The 24759-nt window shown below is 42.8% G+C and overlaps 1 protein-coding gene across 1 annotated transcript; it reads right to left on the bottom strand.

Moving 5' to 3' along the window:
• Positions 1 to 14247: 14247 nt before the first annotated feature.
• Positions 14248 to 22824, bottom strand: LOC115401831 (single-minded homolog 1-like). The gene is made up of 11 exons (XM_030110180.1): positions 22598 to 22824; positions 20993 to 21075; positions 20769 to 20858; positions 20522 to 20630; positions 19948 to 20033; positions 19504 to 19703; positions 19190 to 19296; positions 18851 to 18998; positions 16581 to 16737; positions 16077 to 16464; positions 14248 to 15715 (listed from the first exon to the last, which is right to left on the bottom strand). The coding sequence occupies exons 1-11, from the start codon at positions 22770 to 22772 to the stop codon at positions 14970 to 14972; spliced, it is 2289 nt and encodes a 762-aa protein (XP_029966040.1). The 5' UTR covers positions 22773 to 22824; the 3' UTR covers positions 14248 to 14969.
• Positions 22825 to 24759: the final 1935 nt, after the last annotated feature.

Raw genomic sequence — 24759 nt, forward strand, 5'->3', positions numbered from 1 at the left:
GTGTGAACATATACCACCATTAGCTGTGTACGCTGATGTACACTGTTATGTCTTTTTACTTTGCTCTTTTATTTTGTTCTTACGAAAACCGTCCAAAGGTAAACATGCTGACATCCAGAATTGTTCAGCATTGTAATTAATATTTGCTAATGATGCAACATAGAGACACTGTTAGGAGAGCATAGCACATTATAGGATTTGTGAAAAGTCAATATCACGATTTACACAAGCAAGCGGATGTCACATGTAAGCGGAGATCGTCGTGCGTACATGTAGGGGAGAAAAAAAAAAGAATCATGCTAGAAACAGTGTCCAGAAGAAATTGGATTAACAGTCTACTTTTGCTTCCCACACCCTACTATCAAACTTCAATTATCTTTCAACATCATTAATTGCTTCTTGAGGAAGCACATATTGATAGTCCATCATGTGCGGAACTGTTTGAGGCCGACTTAGCTGACAAGTCATTTCCATTCTAGTACCCTGACCTAATCACCATATCTTATTATCATTCACATGAAAACACTAATTACAAAGACAGGGTGAACCTGATTTATGCTAATGGAAACGTGAATATGCCACGGATGCATTAATCTAGAGTATAGGACCCTGCGCTGGTGTTAACTGTGATTAGCATGTGATTACCATAGCATGGGTTATATCTACTGGAAGCCCTGCTTCTGATGGGCTCGTGAAAATCTCTCCACTCGCTGGCAGGGAATGAGACTGTGACTTTTCATGGCGTGAGGAAATAACGCTAATAACGCGAAATTGGCCATTTTGATTGTTTTACTCTAAACAAAAACATCAAAACACTCGCGAGGCGATTTGAACACTTTCTGGGTTCGGAGATTTTAAGTCGTGAGAAAGCGCAGAGCGATCCTCGTTTTTATGAAAAAGATAGAAGATGCCATTGACAAGATTTCCTCTGGACAGGTGCTGTGGGATTTAATAAAGTTTTTAGTTTTGAATGATATAAACCTCTGAAAGTCTGAAAGTGTGCAAAGTCCCTCTTCTGTCACACTTTAACCAATCCTTCCCCTCTAAAAGCGATAAAGAATTTGAAATGATTCTTGATTTTTCCTACAAGTTTTCCCTAAAAAGCCACATCATTGCACTTAATAACCAGGCTTTGTAGTGTTCATATAATCATCTTACCGAAGCAGAAATAACAACATCAACTATATTCACTTGAAAATAATGCACATTTGACACCGAGGTAAATATTTACCATCTGTCTCTGTAAGTGTGTAGATTGTGTTTATTCTGATGTTGGTAATGAAGTGATTACTTCATTAGTTTTTCAGACAAGAATAGAATTGTTTGGTAGAGTGTTTCATCCTATCAGGAACTCCTGGATGATCAGTTTCAGTAGTTTTTTTTTTTTTTTGTTGTTGTTGACGTTTTTGACTGAGTGCCTTGATTTTGACGTATGCTCCAGTTGAATTATTGCGCTCTCAACTTGATATGAAACCTCAGGAAGCCGCATTTTCAGCACTTCCCGCTATGGCAGAAGATAAAACGGCATCATTATAAGCTATTATAAAGTAAGGAAATCAAATGCCTGTCATGTACGGATCTGACATACGGCCGCATTGAGCGCAACTCTCGCAGAGTACAGGTGCCTCCCAGTGGTCGTCTCCTGCGCCATCTGTTCCCGCGACCGGCCGCCTCCATGTGGCTCCCAACAGAAAAGAGGATGCGTTTGTTTTGGGAGCCACGCGAGCACAAAGAGAAGGGGCCCGTCCCTCCATCCCTGCTTTGATCCGTCCTTTGAGACAGGCCAGCCGTGGATCTCTCCCCGCATCCCTCCGGCTTCCTCCTGCCTCGGACGTGCTGGTGTGACGGCTGAGGTGGGGGGTGGGGGGTGGGGGGGACCGGGGCGCCCCGCACATGACACTCCACCAGAAGGAGCCTATTGACGAGGCAACAGATTGGCTTTGAGTGTACCTGATGGTTATCCCCCTCTTCTCTCCGCCGGTCCCCCTTCTCTCTCTTTCAACCAACCAAAGACGATCCCTGTGTCTCCATCATTCTCATACAAATTGCCAGTGTGTAGTGGATTTAAGAGAGTCGTGGAAGCCATTGTTGTGTAATCTGTACCCAAAAGGAGAGGTGATGTTGAGTGTGGTCCTTTTCTAATTCAGGATTAGGCTTGGTTTCTCTCTGTTAGCCCTCTTTGGGCGATCGTCCTCAGCAGCAGCTTGGCAGAGATAGAACAACTGTGATGGCTGCTGAACCATGCTGTGGAAAAATGTGTGTGTTTGTGCTTTATTTATCACTGCTTGTCTACATTTTCAGTTTAGATACAATAAGAGAACTCTTATCAAGCCCCAATCAACACATTTTTGTTTTTTATTTTTTTTATTTATTTATTTTTTAAAGGACTTGTCCTTGTAGTTAAAATGAATCAGGATCAGGATTAGGGTTGGGTAAGATGTAGTGGTGGACTTAAGGGTGTTTTATTCCTCTTTAAATGGAATAAAACATATATTTTGTGTGTTTGTGTCTAGAGGTGGCATACTTGGAATTTATCCATTATTGTTGGGAACGAAATCGACAAACTCTCACGTTATGGTGGCGTTTCTGAATTATCTGGGCAAAGCACAGCCTCCTACAACAGGGCTATGGACCTAACTTTAGTTCAGGGGTGAAACACTCGACCAGTTTGTTCTTCGTTTGGCCAGACCAGGGAGACGATGGCACAGCTTTAATGCATTTTTTTAAAGGATTTATTTTAATAATAGCACAAAAACTTCAAATCTAATTTCGATATTCAGAAAAAAACACAATAAATACTCTTCTCATGAAACTGATTCTGATAATCTTATAAAACTGAAGGACAAATTGAAAGGCTGGTAATATCTTTTTTGTGATTTTGACTCTTTGCTGCATCACCCTGGGTGCCAGATTGCGCCGTTACAGGAGGCACATAGTTTTAGCCTGCAGTCCACATGTTTGACATACATGGTACAGTTCAGTATTTTTTTTAGTCGAATACACATTTTAGGGTAACTGGGGTTATAACAGTGCTGCTTATAAGAGGGAGAGGTCGACAAGATCAGAGTAGGTTTGCTCAAAATTAATGTCAGTCAATCCGTTTTCCTCAGAAGGTCTGTGAATATGGTGTGTGTGTTTACTTACTTTCCATCTGTGTGGGGTTTGAAACCTGAGCGTATGCCTCACTTTCCCTGAAACATTTTCTGTATTTTTAATGGCCGCCTGTTGTTCTCAGGCTAAAGTAACAACAGGGTGGAAGTCAGGGTTCGTGCACTTAGTTGAGCTTATTAGGAGTAAAGTGCAAGGGACTGGCTTCATGTCAAAGAGTTGGACCAACAAGTAATGCTTTCATAGTGTGTGTGCGCGTGCGTGCGTGTGTGTGTGTGTGTTTTGTATGGGAGCGGGTTTGTCATTAGCTTAGCAGAGGGTCATCTGGCTTTAATAGGTGTTCTCAGGTGTTGGTTCTGATGTCTCCGGCACTGCTGTTGTTTGCTGTTGGGAATCAGATCCTGGCTTTCCCCTCCACCCCCCTCCGCCCTCCCCCCGTCCTGCGTCAGTCCCTCTGCACCCCAGCTAATACCACGCTCATTACACCGCTATCGATCAGCCCTTGCTGCACACCAAAGGGCAAAGAAGTCTTCTTCTGTCTTCCCCGCGCTTGTCATCCTTCTCCTTCCTCTTATACCTTTTTTTTTTTTTTTTTTTTTATAACCTGCTCCTCTTTCCCCGAGCCGTTTCCTCTCCATTGACGTGCAACCGACTGTTATTTCCTATCCGGCAATTACATTTCTGTCCAAGTAGGTGGAAAAAAAAACAAAACAGGAAACTGACACTTTCCATGCCGTTAGCGCGGCGCTGCTGTTTGATTTAAGTCATGATTTGTGCTGCGAGCTTTCATGCTGCAAAACGGCTCATTTGAGACGGATTCTAACTGAAGCAGAGCGCTTCGGTTCTGCTGAGGGACCTTCCCCTGCTGTCCAGCCTCCTTGGTCCCCTCTCTATCTCTGAAAACACCTGATTTGTCTAACAGATCGGTGTGCCGCCTTGTTTTGGCTGCAGGATAAACACTGGGAGGTGACGCTGAACGCCAACCGTCTCAGATCGGGATCGCATCAGACAACAAACTGACTTGCATGCCAGAAATGTTGAGGAGGTCCCTCCGTGGTGTTTTAGCAGGTGAATTAATGTAATAATGTCCCAGATTCCTTGATAAGCTAATGATTTCCATGACAGTGCATGAAAAGGCATCTCGCTTGTAAGATCTGGATGTTTCCTGGAGTCAGACCTGAAATCCTCTCGTCACATTTCTTCTCATCTCAGTTCCGAAGGATTTTATCTGAACTACGCTGGACAACTTACAATTAAACTTTCCACGTCATCGGAAAGACTTCTTGCAGTTTTATATACATACCAATGAGTCTCTTGAAGACTCGCAACAAAGGCTTTTCCTCCAGTCGACGGAATCTATTTGCATTTTTCTGCTACAGTAACTCAGCAAGGGGGGTGTCTGTTGCCTGACCCCGCCGCTCACAAGCTGCATTGCCTGTTTAACCATAATTGCTTGCATACCGTATTACAGCAGACTTCTTGGATTTGCATTCACATCCTCTCACACCCCCGGTTGCATATATTCGTCGGCCGCTCGGCCCCGTCCCGCGGTAGGACTCTATGAGAGCGAACTGTTGGCTGCAGCAGAACGGCGGTGGCACTGGGTCCCGTAATGTTAGCCAGGTTAGATACCTCTGACCCCCCGCTACCTCTATGTCTTTGTTTCACGGCTGACAGAAAGAGTGCCAGAGCTCCTCCAGCCCGGGTGATTTATGACCAGCAGCTGCTGTTGCAGCCCGTGACCCGCACAGCTGGGTGTCAGATGTGGTCTCCCTGCGAGCACAAACTTATCTGGCAACCCAGAGTCGGTTGAAGACTGGACAGAGGCAAGGAGCAGGACTGGGAAGACGAATCGTCTGGGGGGGGGGGGGCAGTGGGACAAACAGAAGAATTAAAGTCAGAAGAGTGCAAGTTAACATAACGTACAAAAAAAAGCAGATGAAAAAAATACAGATTTGAGAGTCAATATAGCGTGAAACACAAAGAAAACATCTAGTCTGGACTGAAAAAGAATAATTTGAATGCACCAGCTAGACTCTGCATTGATTTCTGCTGGTGCAGGGAAAGAAAAATGTTTGTATTATTTCATAAGCCAATTAGCTGCAAGGAGACTCCTCTCCCCGTGCGCCTATTGACCCACAGTCTGTGGCTCTGGCTTTATTGTCTGGGGGGTGCTCTATAAAAGATCGATAATGGGCGAGTGATTGGATTATGGGGTAATCAATGCATTGTACTAATATATAACCAGAGTGATTATGGGGCTGTGGCTAATAGGAAGCCTCAGAGAGCTGTAAAGACATCACACTCCCGCTGGCGTGCAGGAGAAAAGTGCGTCTTAAATTAAACGTGTGCGCGTGGTAATATCATGCACGTGTGTGTGTGTGTGTGTGTGTGTGTGCTTGTGAGTGCAGGGGGTAGCATGGCAGTAGATGATGGGTTGATTTTCTTGATTCTTCAAACAACTGAAGAATAGTGCTACCAGATGGTGTGTGATAGCCGCTCAGAAGAGGCCATCAGCAGATTCCTGCTGTAACATAGTGACAAGGCTCCTGGGTTCAATGCTGCAGCATGTGTGGAAGCTGAGAGGATGACCGTAGCACTGGAAAACAGAAAAAGCCTGCATCGTATTCCTTTATGCATCTTTTTTTGCCTTTATTTCACATTAGCACTTTAAAACGATTTTATTTTTTCAGACAAAACTAAAGAAACTTTCTTTGTGAAATTTGCAATGAGAAATTGTTGCTTCACAACCATAGCATGTTTTAATAGTTTCAGTAGATTAAGAAGCGTCTCAGGATGAAAGTTAAACATGTACACAGGTCACAACGTAGAGATGGAAAGACGACTGAAAATTTACCCTCAAGCTCAAGTAATTTGACATGACTTATATTGTACTCAGTTACAATCTTTTATTTAGTTTCTAATGTGTTAATGCTTAAGTATTTTGATTGTTTAAATTTTTCTTTTATTTGTCAATGAATGAAAAAAATTCAAGTAGAAGTACCCCTGATTGAGAAATTCAAAGAACAAAGTAAATTACTCAAAATCTACTCCAAGTAATTTTTTCAGCTGCATTCTTTTTTTTTTTTTTGTTAGTAGGAGTCATCCCGCAGAAATCCTACAATGGTTAACACATTTAGAAAAAGCTCAAATTTTTTGTCTTAAAAAATAAAATATTTTGGTCTCAAAAATGCGGATTTTTTTTTTTCTTAAATGTTGATCCAAATCGTGGGTGTACTCAGTAGACTGAATATATTTATGTTCTTTAACCATACTTATACCACTGCCCCAAAAATGCAATTAATTAGAGCAATGTGAGTGTTTTCAGTTCAACCTGACTCAATCAGAAATGTCAAATTCAGCTACTCCTCTTCTTTCTTTCACATTTTTTATGCTTTCTTTTTTTCACAAAGTTCAGTCATTGTAACTTTCACCACAGACTTGGCTTGTCTGGGATGCTTGAAACTTTTTCTGGGATTCAAACTCATATCACAAATCTTCAGGTCCAGACTTAACACTGTTCACCACCAGGAGTATTTCAGTATTAATTTAACTGTATTGAAAATAGAAATTTCACTTGTGTCGCATTTTGCAAAGGGATGTTCCTGACATAAGCTGACCTTGATATGTTGAATAATATGATTAAAACCTTTTGATTTAAGTAAACTATACTGTAGCAACAGAAACTGCAATGCATCAGACTATGATAATTCAATCAACATATAAATTTACACACATTTTAAATAACCTAATTTCCCCAATCTCCATGTATTTTATTTATCCGTGATGTAGAGTCAGTTACATTAGTTGTACCTAAAAATGTGGACAGTTAGTGCTGGGTTCAGTTCAGAATTCCTACTTTTATTTTGCTAGAGTTTTTTTTTTTTTTTTTATTTTGACAGCAGTGTCTTTATACGCCTTCAGATATGCTGCCAAATTTGAGAGTTCATGGGGAGACATCAGAAAAGCAGCCAGCTGGGAAAGTTGTCCGTTGTCTGCTCAGCTGAGAGGAGAAACGTGACTGGCAGGCTAATCTCGTTACACACTTAACACCAGAATGCCAGAAAGTAATGATGTAATGATAATGACGAACCTTTTCACAACTAATTATCTGTGTTTATCAACACGTGTCGGCCCATTTAATATAATTGAGTGAGTGATAGCCGGCAATCTCATTCCCACCATTCATAATTTCTTTGATTGGCCGAGTGAATAAAAGCCGGAGCTACAATGATATCAGCTGTGTGATCTGCTCAGAACCACCGCTGTGCTCTGATGGAGCTTTCGCTTTTGTCCTGCTTCTTTAGCTACCAGGTTTTTTTTTTTCTTTTTTCTTTTTTTTTTTCTTTTTTTCATGGCCTGAATGGACAGAAGGGAATGTGGCAGAATGAATGAGATGTGGTTAAACACCTAAATCCTATTTAAGGTGTCTTTGTTTGATTTCTTCTCAGCTGCTTTGTCGTGTGTCTCCTGCTCAAATACGAGACGGAGATGTGGCGCCGCCGACTTGTGCTGCGGAGCTTTTGGTAGAGTTCCTGTTTGCACAAGAGTTTAGGAGGCTTTCATGTGACAAATTGTAAAAGAACGACATAATGAGAGGCAGTGTCTTTAAGTAGAAGTGAGGAAAAAAAAACTGGATAAAACAGATGTTAACGTCTAACTTAAAAGTTGAGGAATTGGAATAATCTAACAGGAAATAACCATCTATCCATCTATGTGTCTTTATGTTTGGTATATAAATAAAAACATATTGTTTTCATATTATTTCTAGCTACATGGTAGAAACCGTCTTCTCTCAGCGCTCTGAGCGACGTCACCAACATGTCCACTCCACCGCGGTGCTAAACCCCTGTCCTCTGTGGCGTGACATGCACGGTCCGGGTTTTTCCTGACAGCCTGGAGCTTTGATGCCCGCTTCTCACTGCTGTCACTCTCCCGGCTGTTTAAGTGTCCGTTTAAAAGCCGCTTTGTCCCAGAGGGCTTGTCTTTTACCTGTCAGCCCTGTCGAAAGCACTAATCACCGCACAAAGCTGGGGGAGCCGCACCATGCGCTTGTTAGCCCTCATCCCAATCTTCCGCCACGTCCCCCCCCGCCCCCGCTTTGACATCCGCACGGGCACTTAATTCCCCCCCCTATTATGTTCTTATGTTTCTATAGCCTCCTAATGAGACAAGAAAGGGGAGTATCGGGTTGTGTCCATTGATGCGACGAGCGCGGCGTGCGTTGAATGTGTGTGGATGCATGCGCCGGCGCTCGGAGCCATCTGCCCACCGCGGCAACACGGCGTGTAATAACAGAATCATGACCGTGGAGATCACGGCGCCGGCGGGGAGCCTTGTATTCATGGAGCTTTAAAACCAGCCATCCAGTGCCGATCGGACACGCCCAGCCCGTACACCCCAAACGCCCCCCCCCCCCGCCCCCCACGTTTCCATCCTCCCGGCCTCAGACGGCACGTTGCCAGGGGTGACGTGGACGGCGGGGTCAGAGGTGCTTGTCGGAGGTGAGGTTCAGACGGTGGGCCCATCTGATAGGACCATCTGGGCGAGTGACCTGACATAATTAGTTATTAATTCTTCTGTGGGAGTGGAGCGAGGAGGTGGTTACACAAGACTAAAGCTCTTCCTCACGCTGCTGCCGTCAGCGCCGGGATTATCGCAGTTACTGCCGCTGAAGAGAAATGATCAAGAGATTAGAGAGGGACTTTAAAATAAACATAAATCTTCCTTTAGTATGTTTTGAAGGTAATGTTGCATTTTAGGGTAATGTTTTTAGTTGTGATGACCATTTTCACTTTGAGAAATTTTTGCTTTTTTGTGGAAACACCATCAAAATAATGCATAAAGAAAAATATCTGCATACAGATCTTTGTGCTATTTCACATACATTTAATTGGGACTCAAAGGTAGCCTGTAACAAAACAATATAAGAAGATTGTTTAATTATAGACTGCATGTAGCATAAGATTCTTTTAGCATTTTTTTTTTTTTAATCTTTAATTCGGCAGTAAATTATCATTGGATTATTTCTCAGCGATTTGCTCTGAAAACCCATCTGCTGTTCAGCTCTTTTGTGTTGGAGTGTGTAACGTGACTATCGAGGACTACAGCGGTACAGTGTCAGCAGCGGCCCCTCCTGCTGCTCTGCTCCACTAACGCTGCCTTCATCGCCTCTGCCGCCGCCACCGCCGCCGCCGCTGCTGCTGCTGCAGGGGAATCTCCTCATTGGCATGCAAGCAGTGACTTGTGGCTGTGGAGCACCGGCACCCTCTCTCCAGAGACTCTCTCCGCTCTCCTTCTTTCTCCTTGTCCTTCTCCTGCGCTCTCCCTCTTGTCCCCTCCCTCACGCAGCTGTCACAATATCTTCTCAATACGAGTGCTGCAGGGATCGAAGGAGTGGAAGAGCCGCGCTGATGCGCAGCTTTGAGAAACGCAAGGTTTTTCAAAACACAACGGCTGAAAGGGCCTCTCGTGAGAGCAGCGAAATCAATCTTAAGATTTGTGGACAATCTGTTTTGTGCATGCAGTAACGGCTGCCGCCGCACTCCAGCTCCGTGGGACGTCATTTAATAAAGATCTACTGTACGTCCAGCGGATGAAGAGCAGTGTAGAGCAGCGGAAATACACTGACGCCTCAGAATTCACTTTGATCTGATCCGATCTTGGCAGATTGATGAGGTGTTTACAGTAAGAGCGAGCGAGATCCAAACAAACAAACACAACTTCTTGGCAAGTGTTGAGCATTTTGTAGAGATGCTAGAAGGAACAATGAGGGAGAGAGAGAGAGAGAGGGAGAGGGAGAACATGGATCCTCTGTGACTCTGTGGATTTGGCAGGAGTGAAAGCAGTGAGAAGAGCGCTGATACAAGCCAGACTCAAGCTGTGGGCAAATCAAGCGTGAAATCGGGAACAAAGGGATTCACAGGATTGGAGGGCATTAGATTCACACTGTCTGAGCCTGTGTGCGTGCGTGTGTGTGTGTGTGTGTGTGTGTGTGTTTGAGGCTCAGGATATTGTACTTGTAGTCTTTTTAATAGCCTTATTGCACAGAGATTAGCAAGTTTCAAATTAAGGCGGCTTTGTTTCGGATTTGTTTAAGTGATCACACCCTTTTCACGTTTCTGACTCAAAACACAACATTCAGTGTAAGGAACTTACAACAAACTATTTTTCTAGATTCATGGCATTTATTCCCCGTGCCTTAGGTGCTTTAAATGTTTTTTGTGGCTTTAAAAATACGTAGGGACTTTCAAGGGAAGGAATTGCAGACACTGATTTGTGGGATCTCAGAATACTGCAGACTCAGATGGCATCAATGACTGGTATTAAATCTGAGTTATCATACTTACAAATCTTGAACATAATCTAACCAAATGTTAGCTCATTAATCATTTCCTGCATGCACAGAATGGAAAAACGTGTCATTTTTTACACAAGTACTGCTTTTCTATCATTAGTAAGTGACTTTAATTGATTAAAAAAACACAGCCAATATATTAATATAGTCAAATCAGCCACAGTTTAGTTGTTTTGGTTTTTTTTGTTTGTTTTTTTGTGGAGTAGAATTTTATTCATTCCATATAGCTGCTGTTTATTTTGACTCAGTTCCACTTAGGAAGTTCTGCAGGTGGTAATGCTCACTTTACACCAGATGTGCTGCTGAGGATTCTCCCGCAGTTCTTCTCAGATTTTTTTTTTGTTTTTTTGTTTTTTTTGTTAATGAAATTCTCTCCAAGCCAAAGCCTATTCTAGAAAATATTGAAATAAATGGATTGGTGTTTCAAACAGTTGCTTATGCAGCTCATCAATCATTTTTTTAATAAACACAATGACCATGATGCATCAATGCACATAATTTGATACTGTGAGCTGTAATTAGCAACTTATTTTGAAAGACGCATTTGTACTTGACACAAACCCCTAAAGCAGTAACCTTACTTCCCCTCAGAGTCTTTGCAGACTCTCTCGGCTCGGCCAATCAGATCGACCAGATGACCTCAATATCCTGTTCCGCCCAATCAGACCATCTAAATGTCTTCTGGTCTGCGGCAGAGGTGTCGCTAAAGGCCCCGGTTGAATGATTTTCCCAGGTCCTGTGCTATTTTGCCCTTGGTTGACTCATTTGCAGGCAACTCACCTCCACAAATGCACAAGTTCTTTTTTTTTTCCTTCTTCCTGTGAAGTGTTTTCATGCCCACTCAGACGTTTGCCTGCTTTCGCACCGTGCAGCTGTGTTTTCAGACCGGATATGTAAAGGGCTGCTATTTCCAAGCTGATTTCAGCGGAGAGGAATTAAACAATTAGAATATGTCAGCTCACACTCAAAGAGGTCATAAAGTACACACGGAACAGAAAACATGTTGAAACATTTTCCTTTGCTCTCGAGCTGCTTCATAGTGATGACTCCTCTTTCGAGCGCCAGGTTGAATTATGGAGGCGCGACTGAAGGAACACTTTAATTGACGTATGAATATGCAATTCTGCCTCAATCCCGGCCTGAAATCAATCAACTCGACGTCGGGTGGCTATTCTGAGCTCTGCCACCTGCACCCTAGTATTCTGTGGTGGTTTGAGAGTTTAGGATCGGTTTCGCCTTCGCTGCAGTTGTGAAACCCTGCGATGTTTTTCCTGTGGTTCGATAGTTCGCCTCCACAGAGTCCAACAAGCAACACGACACGCATGCTTATCTTCTCAAGCCTCCAGTGCTTCAGAGTGTAAACAAAGCTGATTCTCCCATGATTTCCATCGTTAGATGATTCACATTTGCTTTAAATTTGCATTGCTGCGATTCAAAGTGAGCGGTCGCTGAGAAGTCCTCAAGCATTCTGAGATTATTAGAAAGCAACAGCGATTGATGGTGTGCCGAAACCATGGTATATTTTACTCCATAAAAGAGTCAAAGTTATGACACACAACATTAAGATTTAATTTCACCTTCAGAATGTTTCCCAGCATTTTAGCGTGTTCAGATCTGAACTTAATATAATAATTAGTACCTGCCTTATCATTATTAATTAAGATTTTAACTTAAAAAAATATATATATATTCCAATTGATACTTTTTCTTGCAAAACTAGTTGTCAATACTCTTGTTCAGTTACATAACATTCTTTTTTGAATATGGGACTTTTACCTGTTGAGGGGATCTTACATATATGGTTTTCAATATTCTTGAAGTTATATTTAAGCAGGTAGATAAACTGAGATCCAGTTCTTATTGGCAGTGATGACCCGGCCAAGAAGCACCATAATAATTCTGATGAAGGTAAAGTGATGCCAGCTCTCCTCCAACACTCCGAGTTACCTTCTTGATCTCACTTTCCAGAAATATGTGAGAAAGCTGCAGATTTTGCTCTTCAATGGAATTAAACCATGCAGCTTCTTTTGGTTTTTTTTTTACTCTTCGCCTCCATAATCACCTCCTTCTTTTTCTAAACCAAAGCAAGAATGAGAAGGTCTCGGGTGAAGCGATATTCTGGGGAGATGTGTGCAAAGTCTGGGCACAAGGCCCAGTATCGCCACATTTGTAGCTGATTCTACACGTGAAAGCCTTCAGGGCACATCAGGCAAAAATCCCTGGTGTTTAGAAAGAGAGAGAGAGAGAAAAAAAAAGGTCTCTGATTATTGCAGTATCTCAGCAATAAACACAGTCAGCCAGCGCTGCGCTCAGTCGTACACATGCAGCGTTCACAAACTTCCATGATGTCAGCTGCAGAGTGGTGGAGTAGTTTTGACTCCATAAATGACAGCAGCAGTGATATCTGGCAGACCATCTGATGGTCACGTCAGCGTCGACTTCTTATGGGAGATCTGTATCCAGGCCCAGCCCGTCCGGGCGGCCAGCTCTCCGGCTCCCCAGCTCCACAGCTACATGCGAATAACTTTGCATATATTAAAATGCACAGCAAGAGAAATTGCCTCCGTGCAGAGGTCAGAGTGGCTAAATGTGCAAGTTCAACCGCTCCAAACAGCAGGAACGTGTCACTGCAAGTGCTTTTAGAAACAGCTCAGTGGACATAGGAGCACTTTCCCGCTCTAATGAGTTGTACAGCACTTTGTACATTGTGTTTCCCAAAGTTATCATCAGTGCTTCCAAGTCTAACAATCAAATCGGTTGGTGCAAGTTGACAAAGTTTATATTTGGCAGTCACAAGTTTCCATATTTGTTCCCAAAAAAAAAGACATTGTGGAAGAATCACATCTTTCCATTGGGAGAGGTCTTATTCCAAAGCCGTATTTATGATCACTGCAATTTATTTTGAATTAATACCAAATGCGTTATTCTCATTTTATATATATTCAAAAAGGAAATTGAAGAAACAGAAATGACTTTGCCTTTTCCAACTAAATGTACAACTTTATATTGTTGGTTTTTGTTCTGTAAAGAGAATTTATGGTAAAAATAGACTAGACACAACAATGTCTTGGTATATTTTCCTGGTGTATCGTACAAAATAACTTCAGAGTGAATTAAAAATGGTTTTTTTTAAATAAAAAAAAAACTTAAGCTACAATATCTTTATTTACAAGGAAAGATGAGTTTATCTGAGGTGGTGTGTGTGTGTTTGCGTGTGTTTCACTCACCAGCAGCTTTGACAGTTGAAAAAATGGACACAGACAAAAAGAAATAATTGTTAGCAATTGTATTGAGATTTAAGAGACTTTTAAACCAACTAATAAATAAACTTGTCACTTCTTGTTCAAAAATTCATCTTATGATGATATTTACATCATAAATTAAATTAAAAACTAAAGACATGAAACTTAATTTAGGTGTTTGTATCAATCTTTTAACCCCTTTACACTGGCATGATGGAACAAAGCAAAAACATTGTTTTCTTTGAGAACAGCTGAAAGTGGAGCAAAAGTTGATAATTTTACAGCGAACTCTTGACGTCCTAATAGTTCAGGTAATTGTTAAATGGTAACAGGCGAAAACAGGAAAACCAATACTCTGATATGTAAATCATATAATTTAAGCGTCAATTTTATGTTGCTTTAGAGTGCACAATGCCCATATTTATAAGGCATAGAGAGCATTACGAATGTTTGGTAATAGCTGTTTGCCCTCTAAATAAAGGCATTAAACCTACACACTCAGGCGGTTGCAAGTTGATCTGCATATTTTCCACTTTCACATATCAGAGTATTTTTTTGTCCAGTTTTTTCCACTTCATTTATTTTATATTCTAGCGCTGGAATTATGGTGCGATCCAAACACCAAAATGTTTTTAATGTCACATTTTCTACTCAGACAGGGAAAAAAGACAACATACATAAAAACAGCCCACTGACAAATAAATACCAGCAAACATTGACATCTTACAATAGTGAAACGCTTTCCTTTGCGATGTTGCACTTCATGTGTCAAACATTATGTGTCTGTGCCGTGGAGTTCTCAGGTGAAAGGGCAATGGAACAACACATTTCTTACTGCCTCTGGAAATCGTGTCCGGGACAGATTAACTCACACAGCCAATGGGGCGTGAGAGGTCTGGGACCGAAACACTGGCTTGATGTTTAGCCAGCCTCTGCAGGGAGGGTAGTTGAGTTCACCGCCATGGAAATAACACTATATTCCTATTTAATGGAGCAAACCTCCTTCCTGTGCCAGGTGGCATATCAAATGTCACTTCCTGAACCAAGCTCCTTGAAAGTCTTCGAAATTCAGCCTCTTATAATAAAGAAGGGAAATGGTACAATGCAAAGGCCTGACGATCGAGTTCAGCTGAATGATCCACCGAAGGTACATCAAACTAACACAGTTGTCTTGCATCCACCTTTTTGCCCCCTGGTTAGCGTCGCAACGCCAACGGTATCATCCTCCTTTAGACAACAGGACCCATCTGCACCAGATATCGTCAGCTGCCGTTGGTTATGATCACTGAGGTGGCCTTGTGTCCCTGTATCTGCTCGGCCTGCATTCTCACATGAGACGCCACGTCGTACTGGACTCCTCCGCAGGCCAGGCCGGAGTAACTTCGCAAGTTCTCCGGGTCGTACAGGTGCTCCAGGGAGTACCCAGTCAAGGCGTAGGCCGTTTGCCGGTCCAGCGGCTGCCTCTCCTGAGCTTGGTAGAGCAGCGGACTCCCCTGTGGTTGCGAAGCATGGGGGGACAGCTCCGTCTGCATGTAGTCTTTGGCGAGGGAGAGGCCCGATCTGGGGATGCCGTCGGAACTGGGGCTGCTGAGACGGGACAAAGATGCGGGGCTGGTTGTGTTTTCGTCATTGTCGTGGGCCGCGAGCATTTTGACGCTGTCTCGGTGATGAAGGCGTTCGGAGGGGAGGTCAATACTGGGGGCTCCGGGGCCTCGGCACACCACACTGGGCATGGTGAGCTGAGAGTGGTGGGCAAGCGAGGAGGTGAAGCACGGGCTGTGAGTTTTGGTCAGGCCGGAGACGTCCAGCGGCGGTACCTTGTGATGCTGCAGGCGGTTCTCCTCCTCTTTGATCATTTGCTGCGTGGCACGGATAAGGGTCTCCATCTTGCTCGGCTCTCGGGGGCTTGCTTGGAACTGGTCACCATGGTATCGCTCACCTGAATCGCTCGTGGACCCGCCCCCGTCAGGCGAACTCACAACACTGTCTTCGTCCCAGTGGCCCCGTCCTGTGAAGAAAAGCACTTGTTACATTTTTTACAACAACATTTGTACGAAATTTAACAAAAACACTGAATGTTAGGTGTTAGAATTCTGCTTGAAATGCACAAAGAAACACAGTTTGCCTGGATATTTTGGCTAGGGCAACTTGGGGGCTGTTTTACTGTTTGAGGATGAGAAATGTGAAATAACTTGGCTTTCAATTGCAGGCAATTTTTGAACAGATGGAAGCAATCGGCACACTGGCAAGAAAGGGCGTAAACAACTTAGCATGTCCCATAATAACATTTGGAAAACAGCTACCAGGAGAAGCTAGGCCAGAACTATTTTCAGAGACAGATGGTTGTGTTCTCAACCCTGACACCTCACCATGAATGGCGCCATGGTAGGATGTGATTTCGTAGCCCTCGCTGCTCTCCACCGAGAATTTTGGCAGTGACAGCACAGAGCGTGTGGTGTCCCACCACATCTCTCTCCCGGACTGGGGGGTTCCCAGGAAGTAGCGCCCACTCTGACACCGAACGCGGTCACAGGTTGTTGTGTGAGGATGGGAGTGGGCGTGGGCGATGTCGTCTTCAGACAGACCCAGGCCGTAGCACAGGGAGCCCGAGTCTGGGTAAAGTCGATATGCGCACGACGCCTCTGCCGCCTCGCTGGGATCCAGCAGCTGGGGGGAGGCAGAGTCTGTCAGCGGACTCCCTCCCCACTGGCTGTCCTGGTCAGACTCCGAACGCTCTGGATTGAAAGCTGAAAATTGCTGGGTAGAAAGAAGAAAATAGAAAGAAAACAGATTAGTCATTTAAATCCATCTGTATTGATGAAATATTCACCAGGCGTAGTTTTTAAATATCTTCTATAGAAACAGACGGTTACCTGTGGATATGGTGACACTCTGGCTTTGGCCTTCGACTGGCTCAGGCGTGACTTGGTGCTCTTTCTGTCTTCGCTGTGACTGTCAGCGTATGGAAATGCTGGCTTGGTGGGACTCATCTGGTCTAAGGACAGCTGCATCCCCTTATACTCAGTATCCCTTTGGGCATAAAACAAAACAAACAACCAGATTTTAATGATGAAAATAAAAGTGAACTTTTGCATAACCAGTTTGGGATTTTCTGGGGAACTAAAGACAAAAATGTATCATTGTCCTGTTGCATATCCCCCTTTAATGGTCTTGAGACAGCACATCTTAATTAAAACCTGTATCTATGTAACTATTTAAAATTTTAGACATTTGCAGTTCCGCAAGGATGAATTTGGAAAACACTGTTGATCCCACTTGTGGCCCTTCCAAACCTTTAAGCCAATGTTTCCCCAAACAATTTGAGCATCGTCTCTCTTTCACATCAAGTGGTATAATGGGGGATTCATCTGTAGCAAACATCCCAGCTAAATATTAAATACAGAGCCATACATACCTAATTCACAACCGTGCTTTACATCTCATGAATATTATTACAGCAATTAGAAATGAAAACAACATTTAGGATATGACTGAGATTAAATCCCCCAGTTCTGGGAAAACTAACAAACACCCTGAAGAAAGTCAATCATTCTTTCATGCCATGCAGCCATTAGAAGAAAGCAACGTGAGTAAATCTGCACACAGAGCCGCATGCACGTGTTGACCATCTCTGCAGTGAATTTTCTCTGAAGCCACCGTATGTATATTTTTTTTGCATGGTGCAGATTACTTTTTCACTGGCTTCAGCAGCACGTGTGACATGTTAACCCACTGTCCCGCTGCTGAACTCAGTCCAAGTGTCACTGTCGGGGGAGTAAAAAGGCTCCCGTGTCAAGTGTTCAGCAAACATGAGCCTATTCTTAACTTATCACATCAACAGTATGTAATAGCAGCTGCCTGGCATTTTAAACCTCGTGGCCCATCTCTGACCCTGCACTGCCAGCCTCTTTAATATGACTCCAAATATGACCCATTCTTTATGTACAACACCTTTGGGGAAAGGCCATGTTTGGAGAGCCAGCGCACAATGCGAGCGTTATTTGCTCTTGCAGGTATAGTTTGGTGGCTGGTTCTGCATCCTATCTGTGCCCTGCTTGACTTATGTCTGAGCCAATAATGTTGGGCCTTTGTGCAAACTCAGCTGTGTTAGCCGAATTCCACCTCGGGGTCAATGTCAGAGCACCTCATGTCTGAAATACGCCACCGGCCAACATCCAAGCATGATTTATTAAAGGATTCTCGTCGGGTTAAAATGCCGCCACAGCAAGGTGATTACTCCTTGTTTATGTTTTTTAAGGTTTTCCTTCTACTTTTGTCGCGTGTGCGTTCTCTGACACCTCGGCGGTGGACCTAATTATGCGCTTGGAAATTCACTGTCATTTTAATATAGTTACTTTGTTTTCTCCTAACTGCATTGAGGAAATCAATACTTGGAGTGCAACCTCATGCATGCATGCACGTACAGACTCACATGAAACTGCTATTGCACACACACACACACACACACACACACGTGCACACAGACACACACACACACACACACACACACACACACACACACACACACACACACAGAATGCGGCATGTGAATCAACCAAACCTAACAAGGAAAATCCAACATGTGCTAGAGCTATGAGATAGCTATTGATTCCTAGTTTACTGTTTGATCGATTTTGCTTTCCTTAGACTGCAGATCGATGGTGACAGTAGAGGTTTTTTGATGGGGTTGAACCCTGGTGTTTGTCTTGCTGTCTCAAAGGGCCTTAGTGTGCTTTGTGCTCTCATAACACACAACTGCCTGAGTCCTGCAGCTACTGTTTTCGGGAGATTTTGTGCAAAGAAGCCACAATGGTATAAACATGATGGACAAAAAAAAAGTGTTTTTTATTCACGAATAATGGATATCATTGTATGTGCTGTCTCTGAGAAAATATGTAATTTTGTTTTTCCAGAAATGTTTTATTTTAAACCAGTGTTGTTCCATAACATTTCATTTAGCGTAACAGTAATGTTAGAATCTCACAAATGCACAAAAAAATGTAGAAAGAAAAAAAACAACACTCTGAATATGTCATTTTATTATTGGTAATAAAATAATGTTTTTCTTTAAGGTTATTTTTAAACATGGGATTTATCACTGGCTCCAGTTTCTGTCTGATACAAGGATCAAAGCTCGACTCACGTGAGGACGTAGTTAACGCTGACAATACAGTGAGGTCTCGAAGATCGACTGTTGTGGACAATGGTGGCGTAACTCTGGACCCAGACCCAGCCGCCGTGCTTGGCCAGGAAACGATAGTACTTAGTGGTGACTTGGCCTTTTACCAGCACTGAAGGAGACAAAAGAAGCAAAAAGACAAAGATACATTAACATACTTCAATCCATGCACGCGTGTGTTAAGAGTGAGCGAGAGGAGACGTCGGATTGTCTGCACATGGTGGCTGCGGCAGGTTGCCCTGGCAGAGACTATCAGAGAAGGTCAGTGTTGTGAAAGTAGAGACGAGCGAGCGTGTGACTCACAGAGGTGGTGCGCACAGCGGAGGTGGAAGATGTCGCAGCTGTGGACGTGATGGTATAGTGTTTTTTCGATGAGGTCTTGGGGCTCATATCCTGTCAGCTCAGCTACCCTGGAAAGGAATCGAGAAGTTCGAAGCATGCAGAGTGAATTCACGTTATTTCATGTTTGTCTGTTTTTGTTTATCCAGACTTTGATTTTATCTCATCGAGCTGTTTGGAGAACTTCTTTAGAAACACTGTGTTTTAAAATGATAGAAAAAAGAACACTCTACAGCATCCATTATTCCTAGCACATCCGGTACTGCCTTGTTTCGTACCTGGAGTCAAGGAAGATAAGTTTCATGTCCAAACTGGCTCTGAACATGAACATGTTGCTGTGCAGCTTGATCTCAGTCACAGCGCTGGGCGGTAGGGAGTGACCAACAGCCACTAGCCCCACATTCTGGTAGCAGCCCTCAAAAGGTGATATATCCAAACTGTACTGGCGGATCTTCAGGTACCCGCTGCAGTGAATCACCTGCAGTGATGCAGAAACAGAAGGAAAGAACTTTCAGTGTCTGTTTAGGAAGTTGCAAAGGAATTAAATCAAGAAGAATGAAATGCAGTATTACAGAAATACAGAATATTCTAAAGGGGTGAATTTAGTGACAGTGGAGCAGTCAATCACGATATGGAGCAGGTAAATGATCGTTACTAGTAAATGATTATGTATTGATTTTTATATATTTAAAAAAAAAATGGACAAAAATTCTAATGGCAACCTTGTATCCACCACTGGTGAGTCCCGCGTTTCTTTTTGCCAGCACGCATTTCATCCGCAAAAAGAAGGAGCGCTCCATTTCATATTCTGAAAGAGGACAAGCCATGTTTTAAAGGGCGATTATAAATAGAGTTCAATCAGAAAGCCTCTCGGGAGGAGGAAACATACAAGACGGTGGCCAAAAATTGAAAATATGCTCTCTTACCAGACTTTTACGCATTGGTTTATATCAATAAATGAATGAGTGTTGGTTAAAAAAAAAAAAAGTAAATAAAAAAAAATCTGCGCGACAAAATAATGCAGCATGTGTTAAAATGGTAGATGAGAAAATATAAAGTGATTTTTCGGGTTTCAAACTGGATCCTGCAGGAATAACGCGCTGCGTAAAACAGGCACGTGGGTGCAGACTAAAAGCCTAAATATCCCACGAGTGTATTCATCACACACACACACACATCGGCAGCGTTTGCTTGAACACATGCAGGCTAAAGAAGACACAGCTCATTGTGATTAAAGTGTAAATGTCATGCACGAGAATTCGGGGAGCTTTGGAGAGGAAGCACGTGCTGCTGTACCTTGGACGAAGTGTGAGTGGTAGGGCTGGTGAGGCGTGAGGACAGCTGTCATCTCGTCGTGGTCGGCAGGATGGACGTACTCGTAAATACTGTTCCCGGTCAACTCTACCTGTTGAGAATAGCTCAGGTAATTTACGCGTAAGGAGTTCCTGCTGGAGGAAAGGTTTTATTTGCATTATAAGGCGTCACGGGCGCAACGTGAGTGTTGGGCCAAAGTGACCGAGAAAAAAAAATAGTGTAAACGGACCTGAGAGAGTCCTAAATGGACGGATGCTGTCTCTGAAATATACATGATTTTCCCATCTGGAGCGACAACAAAGATGAATCCGTCCAGTGTCTGGAAATAAACGACAAACACAGCGTCACCTCTCTGGGCTTCATTTTCCCTCAAAGGCACACTGGTGGCAAGTCAGTTATAAAAAAAAAAAAAAAAATACAAATCAAGCAAAAAAAAAAAAAAGAATGTTGTACCTGCAGTAAATGAGATCCCAGCTCTCGTCCTATATTGTCCAAAGATCTTGTCCGACTTGCATGACCCCAAGCTTCACCCAAACCTGCAGAGAGGCAAATAAACCCGTTTGGATGCCGCGTAATTTATTATTTTATACGGATGATAAAAATACAGCGTTACAATATTTCAGTTCCATATCGATAGATATTGGTTTACCATTTAAGCCTATTGTTGTTTTTATTAGTCTGGATTTAGCTGGCGGCTCACACGCTCGAGCTCTCTCTCTTTTACGCACGCGTGCCCGCACACACATCCCGAGGCCATGGCTTCTGTTTAAAAGGCCCGATTACAGCTAAAGAAGCACTTTGTGTATTCTGGACATACAGTTAGAAAGAGCACCACCAGGAGCCACAAATAACCTGTCAGCATTTAAAAACCCATAGTATTATTTAAATTATTATTGCTATTATTAATATTATTTTATATGCATGCATGTGTCGCCTGCGCGTTTCCCGTGACTCCAGAAATCTAAAAGAAGCCTGCGCATTTTTAGATTCTTCTTCCAATAAAAGCAGCGCTGACTGTAAGTGGGACAAAGCGAGTAGCCAGTGCTGCTCATTAAAATTCATTCAGTTCCATCAGAAGTCTCGTGGAGCTCGGATATCATGGCTAAATTAGGTGTCCGCCTCCCCTGCTGTAAATGAAAATGAAAATAGTTCTCCTCTGTCGGTGGGACATGTAGAATAATATCACCCCAACAGATGAGAGAAAAGAAGAGGAAAAAAAAAGAAGTCGAGCCTTAAAAATGAGCATGTTCCTCTGTATTTTCAAAATAAAAATGCTATGATTTTTTTTTTTTTTTTTTTTGCCATTTTGTGGGAAGTGTCAGATATTTGTTCTCGTTTTTGGCACCACCGTTTGAGCAGGGCTTCATGTTTCACTGAGTTTATGGGCCTCTGATGTGATTTCATGGGAGATCATTTGGGGCGTTTTTTTTTTCCTCCTTCCACCACAGCGGCTGGCTTGGATTCCCTGCGCCTCCTGCTCACACGGCTTTCACTGATTAGAAGCCATGCAGGGGCTTTTTTTTCTTCTTATATTTATAATTGGTGAGTCTTGTTCTCAGTCACGCCATCAAAGAAGCCTGCAGAGCCTCATAGAAAAAAAGATGGTGGCAGATTGTCTCATTTGGACACACTGAATTAAAAAAAACGACCATAATCCATTTGTAAAGACTCCTTGTACCAACGAGGACCTGTTGTAATATTCCTTTAATGTTTAAGTTTAAAGAAAGCATTTGCACCCTGATAATGCTATTTTATTTATACTTAATTTTCTATACGGATAAAAAGGGTTAACCTGTATTCTAATTTAGATTTTTATTTAACCTTATTTTAAATCTTTTATACGAATAAACAATAATATTTTGTGGTTATAAACGATTTGCAACTTAACCTCATATTGTGCATTCATAATGCAATAATATATTTAATTTTTAACCAAAAAAATCGTACTTTTTCTTGTATAAATTGAGTGAAATCAGTGATATATTTACACCTATGAATGTAAAAAAATAAATAAAAATGAAGAGGACAGAAGTGCGCGTGGATCCCGGCGTCGCTCACCCTGAGGGAAAACAATCCTCATCTTCAGGTAGCTGGTTGTCAGTCTGATTATGGAGGCTTTGTCTAGCTGCGAGGTGATGGCCGACGGTAAAGGCAGCATTTTGGCCAGCTCGTAAAATTCACTGTTCTCCTTTTCCCGTCTAGTCCTCGCGGCCGTTTTGGATTTCTCCTTCATTTTTCGCCTCCTCTTTCAACTGTATCCTTGTTGCTGTGAGATGGGTGTCAGTCAGAACAGCTGTGCGCTCGAATCCTTACTGCTTTGCCTCATTGCCGTTGGTTTTGAATTGGAAAAAAAAATGGATGCAAAAAAAAAAAAAGGAAAATGTGGATTCCAATAGGTTTAAATATTCCCGGAGTTCCTGGTGGATTTGAAGTTAAAGTTCAAGTGGTTGTGCAGTTAAACCTCCTTGGTGCTGCCGTTGGCCTTCATCCATGGCCTGCAAAATGCATAAACATATTACACATATATTAATAAAAAATCTTTTCAACAGATGCGATTTTTACAGGCTATTCGGGTTATTTTGATGCAGATCTGAAAAAGGCCTGTCTTTACTGAGTAGAGGATTGGATTAATTGACAGCATGGTTTTAACATCACGTGAAGCTGAAAAATGGATAAAAAGATTTACATAGAGGACACGAGAAATATTTCACTGTTAGAAGTGCAAAAGTATTTACAGTAACAGTAATACTACTATGCATTCAACACCTCGCTTACATAGAACGATCTAAAAACAATGCATGCAGGCCTCGGGTGCATCTGTTTTAATTAAAGCAGCTTAGCCTATTTAAAAAATGGTGAATTACGCACTGCAGATACATGATTTAATATGCAAGTAATTAATCACAAACAGCACAAAAGCTGCAAATAAATCTAAATCGACTGCATTATTTTAGTCATTTCGGGGATGATGAGCTCTTTGTGGCTGATGCTTGCAGTAGCGTCAGTGAAATGGCATTTGACCCAACACAATTCCTGAAACGTTCACAACTGCGATGGTAAAGACAACCGTGACATTTTATCAGCTCGACATTTTTCTTCTTGCTCCTTTCAGGAAAATAAATACACACACGCGGCTATATTAACACGCGCCACATGGCTGACTGATACATTTAGCGGTATTTCCTACCCGATCAGAGCCACGCTGTATTTCCCTACAGCCGAATCGATCCCGTGGCCTCGAATGCAGCCTGCTGGGAATTTCACCTGTCCTGATCCGGGTTCACCAGTCGTCCCAGTTAAAATCGGTCTCGGCTCCTCCTGGATTTCCACCTGGAAAGGCGAGCGGGCCGTGCGCTGCATACACCTCTCCAAATTATAAGGACGCGCAACGAGTGGCATTCGTGCCCAACAAACCTCCTCTCCTCAACTATCTCGGTGTCCCTCTCCGGAGCAGCCGCGCACCCGCCCACCGTGCGCGTTCCCGGCTCGGATTGGACGGGAGCGCCGAAACGAGGGCCGCGATTGGCCGCGCGCCGTGGGCGTCAGTCCGCTCCGGCGAGGTATGCGCGGCACTTGGCCGTGCCCGGAGCGAGCTTTAAATGTGATCTTGTTGTGTTTTTGTCATTAGCGTGCGAGATCATGGATCAAGCTGGAATAAATACATTAATCCACATAAAAATGCAGAGCAGGGGAAAAAGCTTTGCAGGTGAGAAGTGGAACCGAAGCTTTAAACACCTCCACTCGGCGATTATTACACATAATACATGTTTTATAGGTTTGACAGACGTTAGTTCTCACAACACACGTGGACATTTATGCAGTTAGATGACTTGTTTAGTTGGAATAGATTGGGGAGTTCAAAATTTCTATCGTGAATTTATTTATTGATTTTTTTTTTTTTAATGCACGTGCACGTCATGCTGCTGCTGTCCTTTCTTTGGGGAAAAATAGGTGCTGAAAATCAACAAATGTATCAGGTGAACTTGTAAAATCTTAGTTTTAATTCAATGGATATTGATTTCACCAGAGAAGGTCAACAGTGTGATTAATCAGACCGGCGCTTGGATTTGGATTTTAGCAAATGAAGTGGAAAAAAAATAAATAAATGAAAAATAAATAAGAGGAAAATTGTAGCTGTTGCTTTACTCCTCCTGTTACCTGCCAAATAGGATTTTAATTCTGACTTTTCTTCTCAGCATCATAGCACACACTGGATCCAA

The sequence above is a fragment of the Salarias fasciatus genome, chromosome 15 (assembly GCF_902148845.1).
Source record: "Salarias fasciatus chromosome 15, fSalaFa1.1, whole genome shotgun sequence".
NCBI classification, from domain to species: domain Eukaryota; kingdom Metazoa; phylum Chordata; class Actinopteri; order Blenniiformes; family Blenniidae; genus Salarias; species Salarias fasciatus.